This window comes from Chelonia mydas, chromosome 11, assembly GCF_015237465.2.
Source record: "Chelonia mydas isolate rCheMyd1 chromosome 11, rCheMyd1.pri.v2, whole genome shotgun sequence".
Taxonomy (NCBI): domain Eukaryota; kingdom Metazoa; phylum Chordata; order Testudines; family Cheloniidae; genus Chelonia; species Chelonia mydas.
Window position 1 is genome coordinate 29167642 of NC_051251.2, and position 9670 is coordinate 29177311.

A 9670-nucleotide genomic window follows, 5' to 3' on the forward strand; every position below is an offset into this window, starting at 1 on the left:
CTTTTAGATAAGACTTTAAAAACAGGTTTTAACTGCTTCATGTGGACACTTAAGCTCCCATTGCATTTCTTGTATGACTAAGGGCTTGTCCCTGGGTGCTTGGCCAAAATTTCCCCTCAACACACACTGTTTCTATGCTCCAATTGGTTGGTACTCTCCCCTCTGTGATCCAGTGTTGGTGTATGAAAATGCTGGTTTTTGTAAAGCACCTTGGAACCATAAGGTTGAAAAGCCCTATGAGAATGTAAAATATTATCGGCTGCTGGATTTTTATTAAGCAGCTTTTTGAGATGCTGCAGGCATCTCTGAGATACATTGGTTACCATTGTAAGAGCTCTTGTACGCTGATTACTGCAGAAGGCGGCATACAATATACAAACTTCCAGACAGCAATTTAGATGTAGCTTTGGATGATAGTTCATTTATCCACACCCCCACACCCCCATTTAAAATAAGACATAACTTATTCAAAGCTTTGTGTGTACTTTTCTGCGAAGAAATGGTTGAGCAGGGTCATTTGTTTCCCAGGATAAGTCTTCATGACAAAAAAATAAAGGTGTGTTCTTAACTCGTTTGCTAATTTGCATAAACTAACTTAGGTTAAAATAGCAGTGAAGACCCAGCAATTCAGCTGTTAACTTACATTAGCAGCTTGAATTGAAGCCTATAAGGAAGCTGGAGGTTGAACTCAAGCTACTAATCTAAGTTAGCAGCCCAATTGTTGTGTCTTTACTGCTGTTTTAACTTTAGTTAGCTAACTTTTGGGGGGAGGGAAGGGAGAGTGAGGACATATCCTCAGATTACTCTCTCATTTGGGATTGTTCACAAGTTGGAGTCACAGTAGGGCTGATTGTATTCTTAGGGAAAGGGTTGTGCATGCCCAAAACACAGAGCAAATTTCCTGTTTGGTTCACAATTACTGTGTGTTTTTTGATGTGTTGGCCACCCTCTAACGTTACATTTAACAGGAGAAATTTGGGGCTAGATTGTACATTTTGTGCACTTTGAGTGAGGGTCATTACATAGCAGCACCAGCTCTGGAGGCATCGTATCTCAGAGGAAAAATTCCTCCTGGGCGCCTTGGTTGTGCTGTATGTTACTTTTCTGGGGCCAGATGACAGAGTTGAGGATCGGAACTGGGTTACCTGGAATGGGACAACAGGGAACAAGCAAGGACTATCACAGCCACAGGTAGATGTTTTGATCAGCCACTGAGCAGCTGCTGCTGGGCTTAAGAGCCAGTCTGCTGACTCTTCCAGCCAATCAGGTGGTGCAGCCAATCAGGTTGCCTACTCCAGGTCAACTGTGCTCCATAGGTTGCCCAGAGACATTCTATGTTGCAGGCCGTGCTTGCAGACTGGGTGCATTGCAATCCCTGATTCGTGACAGTGTGTAGGGAGGGATGTAATTTGCTACAGATTTTATCAAGCTGCAGTTTACTTCCCCCCTCCCCCCATTGGGCCAGATAACTCTGCTAACCAAATCCATTCTCACTTGCTCCCTTGGGGATCATATGGCACATGACCCCTGCACTCTCCTGACGACCTAATGCCAAGATCTTGCTAGCCTTAACGTGGTTATATAAGGAAAGAATCCCTTGCCCCTGTTTCCATGTGTGGCCTCATTAGGGCTAGTCACATTCTATCCCTTAGCTGGTATAAGGTTGAATGGTTCTAGCCTTGTTTGATCACATCACATAAGCATTTCAGAATGCTTTATACAATACTGTAGAGCAAAAAGGTGGGGAAAGCCTTTACATTTATTTTCATAAACTGAAGAGAACTTCTCTTTCAGGCACTTCAGCAAACAGGGGTCTTTTACTGGATAAGTATTGAGTTCATAATAAACACTAACCTTGAAAGGCCATTGATAATTAACAATACATGATATAATGATTGGTCTAAACTAGAGATCTTAAGCTTCTTTTGAGTAAAATCCCTCTCCCATCTACATGCTGATTTCTGGGGGAGGAGGAGGGATAGGATTCTATCCAATAATCCAGTGTTCCAATAAGTTCTGGAGCAAGACGCTTATTGACATTTTGAATGTGCCATTGCTGTGGGGGACAGCTGAGCTGATGTTTAATCTCTTGGAAGGACAGATTAAATTTCACCTTGGGTCATATGTTTGACACTGCTATTCTACAACATTACAGTCAGGGGTTGCTACTGTACATTTTAAAATATGGATTACATAATTCTCCCACAGATGAGAAATTTAGGATGTATTTATGTGTGTGCATGGACATAAAGTTTTGCTTTTGAATGTTACCCCATCTATGGATAGAGTACTAGGTGTTTCAGAACTGGTACCAAGTTCTTTAGTAAGTACAACAGTTTCCTAATGCTTTTGTTTCAGTCTCCTTTAGCTCCTCCAACAAAGGAAATATATGATCTTTAGATAGGAAGATGCTGCATATTTTAAAAAGATTGTATACGGAGTTCAAGGGAGGAAAGGCTATCTGCTTTCCTTAGGAGGTACTTTAACACAGAGCGTCCAGCACTTGGTATGCTCACTCATGTAACACACTTGAAGTGTACCTAATTTTTCTCTTGCTCATGTGTGTGTGTGTGTGTGTGTGTGTAAGCAACATTGTACACATGGTGTTGATTTGATATGCTATGAAGTAAGACAGTCTGTTGTAATCAGAAATCAAATGCAGATATTTTGACCACGTATTTTGGGGCCTCCCCAAATAATTTCCAATTCACTCAGAGTTTTCCATTGGCACCTTCCTGTGAAGGGGATGTGAGGGGAACATTTCCTGGATGGAATAGGCTTGGAGCCATACTGCACTTCCCTGTGACTGCCATCATATCAATGTTAGCTCCAGATCAGCAGTGTGTGAAAGAATGCTGCCAACTCTAGTTCCCTGCCATTACCTTGACTAACCACCCGTAACCAAAGACATACCACAATCAAACGAAGTAAAATCCTTGGGGGAATGCAGTTTGGACAGCACTGCAATCCAGAGACATTTTACCTTGGCCTGTTGAGCCACTGTGCTGGCATGGGGTTCTGCTCAGTATTATAGTAGTGGTAATCATTTTAGTGCACTGTGATTGCATTATCAAACTTTTTGAGAAGAGAACTGAAAAATATTTTAAGGATTAATTTTTTGGAAACAATGGTTGACTGCTGATGTGTGTAAAATCCACCCTCAGTTGCACATGCTATAATCCCCACGAATGTAAAGGTGAGGAATATGGAAAGGGAGACACGACTTTGGATTGGACCTTTGATTCCTTGAACCTAAACATAATTGCTTTGTAATAATATTCACTTGCACTTAATTTGAACTTTTTTTTACACATACATCACAGTCCCTCACTCCTTAAGTGGGATGGCCTTGACATACATCTAAAAAAGGTGAGCCCATTATTTTAATCAAAAATGTGAAAAGTGGCATGGTACATGCTGTTGGTGTTCACTGTGTCGGAGCTGTACAAGTGGTAGTGGTTACTGAGTGGATGACGCACAGTTTGAACAGGGACATATGCTTTAGGATGAAACACTCGTTTCTTGTGACCATTAAAGTAGCTAGATTAAGATTAAAATGATTAAATATTCAATTCACAACATTAATTATCTTTTGACAATTATTTCATTTATTTTTGTTTGTTGTTACAGCGGCTCACATTGCGGCATGTCAACAGTAACCAGTGTCTCGATGAGCCATCTGAGGAGGACAAAATGGTTCCAACCATGAAGGACTGCAGTGAAAGGCGTTCCCAGCAGTGGCTGCTACGTAACATGACCTTGGGTGCCTAAAGCTAAAGAGACTTCCCAGGTTCCCTCAGGCCTTGTAACGTGTCTAGGCTTTCATTCTTCACTTATTTGAATCAGAGGAAAGGATATTCCCCTTCCTTTGTTCTTGGTGAAATGAAAGGCTTTGAAGCCCTCTTAGAAGTCCAACTATCAGAGCAAAGTCATTTGGTTTTTTGCTTGTTATGGCATGTTTGCACATGCCCCTTTGAAAGTTGTGTCCATTCAAAAGAAGCACATTAGAAGCTATAAATAGCATAATATATGCTACTATCAATACCAGACGCCCTTGGAAAAGTATTTCCAGAAAAACCTTTGAGCCTAATATCAAAAGGTTTGGGAGTTTTGTTTTCTGGTTATGTCACATAATATTGCTTGAAAGTGACATGATGTAAAATGCCTTATGACACTAACTTAGTTGTGAAAGATTATATCAGTTGTTTTATAAATGTAATGTATTCGTTCTGGCCCTCCATAGCAACATGATGAGAATATTAGTTGCTATCCAGTGTCATTTGGTACTCAATGAAGTATTAAACTGAAAGGGTTACTGAGCAGTAAATTTACTGTACATAAAGAATGTTTCATGTTTTGTGCCAGGAACAATGAGATCGCTATACATAACAGTTCTTTATAAAAGCAGCAAAACTGAACAAAGAATGCAGTAAGAAATGGAAACTGTATCATAAATGAAACTTCAGCAAAAAATGTTTGAATGATATTAAAGAAAGTGGGCAACATACATGAGTAACCCAGTTTAATGCAGACGGAATTACCCATGTATCCTGTACAATAGGAAGACAAATCACTATGGGCCTCATTTACCCGTGTGCACCTCCATTAACCCCAAATGGTTGCATGGATGGAGAATGGAACTGGTACCAGAATTTGGCCATCTGAGTCAAAAGTTAGGCTGAAGCTCAATCTGTAGCCTCTTGCTTTGAGCATAAATATAGCAGCAGACTGCCTAATGTATACAAGGGGATCCAAAGTTTGGAGATCCCTAAAATACCTATGCACAAAGGGACAGGCTATGGACGGACTCTGAACTTTCTTGCTTTAATAGGTTTATGATAGATGCTTATTTATATTTTAAAATAATAGTTTGTCTCTTAATTTCTTTTATTCTCTCTTCTTAACATGGATATTAAAAATGTGCTGCTGACAAGCTGTAGTATCAAAGGCTTCATAGGAACCAATCCCATACCAACAAACACAGTAAGAGTTAGCAAAAGTGTTTTGTGTTGTTTTAATACATGTTCATAACACAGACATTTGAGCAAAACCCTCTCGCGCGTATCGCCACATAATGGATCGGCTTTTACAATGCTTGGACTCTGTGCAGTAGGCTTAATGTATGTCATTTGCCCAGGGGCATAAGGGTCATGGGAGGTCCCAGCACAGCAGAGCCAGGAATAGAGCAGCAGCCACAGAAAGGCTGCTGAGCAATATGGGCAGCATCCTACCCAGGGATAGGGGATAGATTCTATCCCAACCAACCACCCACACTTCCCCAAACACAGCCTGTTGCATTGTGTTATGAGCGGGAAGATGAAACTGACTTCATTTTCTGTGTACTGGCTCCTTTGGTGAATGTGTATTACCAGTACCATGTATTTGCATACTATGGATTGATATTTCATGCACATTTTCTTGATATGGATCATTAAATGAATACCAAATGCATATTAAATTTGAAAAATCATTACTATGCATACACAGTAGCTGCTTTTCAAGCCCTCATGTCTTATCTTTTTTTAACACACACACACAAATTGTTCACATTATAGCTTAACAGCTATCAAAACTGAACAGGGCTATAATTTTACTACATGAAAGGAACATTACAAAATCACAAACAAAATCATTTAAATGCCAAGCTTAATGCAGAACAAATTATTGCATTTTTTAGTCGTCACCTTTCAAAGGTCTGTTGGCCCATTCACACCCTTATTTCGAAATTCATGCTGATAGATCACTTATTTGGCTACTTACCTTGATAGTGCCCCTGTAACAATAGTGGTGCTGGTGGGAACTACTATCATGTCTAACACCATTTAGCAATGTTAGAGGAGTGCATATGGTGGTGCCTGCCATCTTTTTTTAACCTCTAATATTCTTATTAAATAGTATCTCACTTATCTAATTGCAGCTTGTAAAGGTTGCTAAGTGCAGTTGCACTATACATTTCTGATTGCGCAGTATTATTGATATTATTGGAAAGTAATGAGAGAATGGTACAATATCTAGGTTGATTTCAAGAGCTGAGTCTCAAATACAGATCATGAAACTGTTCGACTTTTCTTTGCTAGGCATGCTGTACTACAGTGTTTAATACTTTTTCTCTGTATAAAGTGGATTGTGGCAATGAATATGGACTGTTATACTCCTTGATTACTGTTGATGCACCTTTATTATATCAACAACTGCACTGCTCTATTATATATGAGCTGCTTGACTTCGAAAAAAGAAAAAAAATACTTTTGTTTTATTTTATGCTTACTGATGGATAATGACACTGAGCACAGTACCATGTTTAGAGCAGAAATATAGTTCAAAGGCTTGTCAGAATTGCATTACAGCTAGAACATAGGCCTCATTCTTCAAACACTTACACATGTGCTTGCTTTACGCGCTATAAGTATGCTGTTTGACTTCAGTGAGATTAAGCCCTAAATTTTACTCCCTATGTAAGGAGTATAGGAACCAAATAAGCCACCAGAAAGAAATCTAATATAAGCAACTTGGCTGAGGAGAGATGTCCTGCCACTCACCAACTGGCTATTGTGTTGCTTTTGAGATACTCCAGGGCCATCTTAATTTCTCATGCAGTTTGAGAGATGGTCTCTCAGCACAGCAGTGGTATATCGTGTCCTTAGTACTGAGGGTAGTTTAATGAGCATAAGACTAGGAACTTTCTAGGTTCTAATTCCAAATCCTACGATTGAATTTCTGTTGGCCTTGGCAAGTCATTTAGGCCAAAATTATTTAAAAGTGGTGTTTAATTTTGGTTGCATACATTTGTGCTATCCAAAGTGGGATACCCACAGATTGAGGCACCCACAATTAAAGGCCATATTTGAAAAAATTAGTCCTTAACCTCTGAATCTGTCTCCCCATCTGTAAAATGGAGCTAATTCTTCCCTACCTCCCAGGGTCTTGTGAGGATTAACAAATAGTGTTTGTACAGTGTGTTTAAAATGTAAAGAGCTATATAAATGCTGAATATTATTATTACTACTAGTGGAACAGAAATTTCAGTTCTCATATTTTCCAAGAGTTGCTTTCAGGGAATGAAAGCCGGACACGAGGCTAGAGCAACATGTTAACAGCATTGAACAAAGTGGGCGTTTTGAAAGGCAGGTTATTACTGTAAATAGGACAAAAGTGCTGCAGTTTCTCATTACTCCTGTACCTTCAGGAATTACTTGGGGAGGAGAGAACTGTTGTAAAATATGAGAACAAGTTAAATTATAAAACAGATTGAGTTAGTTTTGACTGGAAGGGTCGTTCTGGACTGATGTAATGCCCTATTCCTTGGAATATTTTTTGTTAGTTTCTTTGTTTGATTTTTGTTTTATTGCAAACTAGTATGAATAACATATCTAAGAAAGGACAAGTACTGTACTTCTAACCTACGTATTCTGCATTTTGCACTTGAAAGGAAAGATCATATCTGATCACATACATTTTAGTTGCATCTGATTTGTAGATGCTGAATACAGTCCTCAGCAATCCTTGGTCAGATGCTTAAGCTTAGAGCTATTAAACACTGTAGGTTGCTTTCAATGGTATGAACAGTGTGGGGAAATAAAAAGAACTTAAGTGTTGGTAAATGTCACAATCCATAAATCCTTACGCACTACATCCATCATCTGAAAATCTTTAATGCCCATAATTGAGCAGGACATCAAAGATTTAATTAGCTATTGTGACAGCTATCACTTCAGAATTCTCTTTGTGTACCACTAACCATCATTCTGTTTTCTGTATTTCAATATAGGGAATAGATAAAGTTAGCTGTTATACTGTATGGTATCAGAACACATCTGGTAAGATTACACCATGTTTAAACTGCTACTAAATATAAGCTATTGAATGATCTTAAGGTGTTGAATGAACACCAGCAATGTGTTTTAACTAGGTTATGTGAATTTTAGTGTCAGTGTTCTTCTTACATTCAATAACTGCTTAAATCAAGTCTTGTTCATATATATTGAAGCCCCCATTTCATTCTCAAATAGCATGTATTCAGGAGAGCTTGATAAGTGTGTTTCTTTTCAAACATAGCCATTATTATTTTAAGTATACAAAATGTATCTCTATTTAAAAAGAAAGTTATCTATAAAGTATGGACTCTTGTGTATTTTCTGTTCTCTGTGAACTAGAAGAGGCTGGGATGTCAGTTTATTTAGAGGACTCACTTATAAAGCATCCTGAAGAAGTGCTTGAGACACAAACTCAAATTAAATTTACAAAGGTAGATTGTGAATAAAGAATTACACATTTTAAATGTTGTAACAGTTATTTAATGGTCTGGTACTCTTTGCTGTAAATTTAAATATTTATACATTTTTGTAGAATAAAAATATACCAGTTTAGTTTTCTTCTGGTGTATATTGTCTTTTGATAGCTGTACAGTTATGTGTTTCATGTTCAATTGTTGATCTATATTATGAACTAGACTATTATTTTCAAATACATACTATTTACATTAAGGCCCTTTATGCACATCGTAAATTTGCACAGAAATATCCAGAATGGTTATTGCTATCTGGGTGTACTATAAAGAAGTGCATATGAACTGTCTCAGTCAAAAATGGCCGGCACTGTCCATGTTGTACTATCCAAGACCCCAGTCCTGGAAGCTGAAATAGATCTCTGGACCCTCTGTTATACTTATAAGAACCACACAGGATCTTTATAGGGAAGAAGGCAGCATGCCGCATTTATTGAGAATACAACAGTTAGCATATGCTTTTCAGTCACACACACAGAGAGAGAGAGAGAGAGAGTCCTGCCAGTTGATGTTGATAGTTACCAGTCCAGAGTCTGGATCAATCTAGTGGCCAGCCAAATTGGTTGCAGAGGGAAGCAGGGCTCTGTCGGTCGCAATCCGATGCTCCTGGAGTGTGGGAAGACAAACCCAAAGTCCCATGGGCAAGCACCCTGTTCTTATAGTCTTTTTTCTCTGTTGAAGTCTATGGATTTTGCTGTGTCAGTTTGTGAACGGTTACTTCTTAATTGGTGTATCTTTTGATGTAAATATTCCAATACAGGTCTGAGAGGGTTATCCAGTACTGGTTGCGATTTAATCAATTGTCCCGTCTTTAGGGGTGCCAGCCTTCACCTCAGGGTCATCAATTTGCCCTTCCTTCATTATGGATGCGCGTTGATGATTTTCTGGTGTCGTTAAGTCTCTTTACTCCTTTTTCCTTGATCATCTGGCTATAAAAATGGCCTTCACACCTTATCTTTTCCTGATGCATACGTTCCTCATTCACACAAACAGTCTTTTTACAGAGACCTTTGAGAATACAAACAGTGTCAGTTTATTTTGAATCTCCTTAACATAGACACAATACAAGATCCTGTCTTTTACTTACTAAACCTTAAAACAAAGAAATGTATATTTAATGAGAGTGCCTAATTTGTAATACATATAGGAAACCAGAGTAGACATTATAACTTATCCTAAAACAAAAGGGTGATCATAATCAGTCATAAGGATTGTTCTGGTCTGTCCCTGCCTTAACATCAGAACAGACACTGGCAGTCTGTTACATGCATTCCTACCAATGTCCCAGAGGGTCATTCCTTTCTGCTATTCAAAAAGGGTGGCTGGTAAAATGAAATCAAGACATACATTAGTACCTCTATTCTTATAGCTCAGTTCCAGGTTCAG

General features: G+C 38.7%; 1 protein-coding gene across 3 annotated transcripts in view; it reads left to right on the forward strand.

Moving 5' to 3' along the window:
- Positions 1-8371, forward strand: part of GALNT13 (polypeptide N-acetylgalactosaminyltransferase 13) — a 331481-nt gene extending 323110 nt beyond the window's left edge. For all 3 annotated transcript variants that reach the window (XM_037912743.2, XM_043525194.1, XM_037912744.2), the window contains one exon: positions 3631-8371. In XM_037912743.2, the coding sequence (XP_037768671.1) occupies positions 3631-3771 (141 nt within the window). In that variant the 3' untranslated portion in view covers positions 3772-8371. The remainder of the gene's footprint in view (positions 1-3630) is intronic.
- The last annotated feature ends 1299 nt before the right edge of the window (positions 8372-9670 follow it).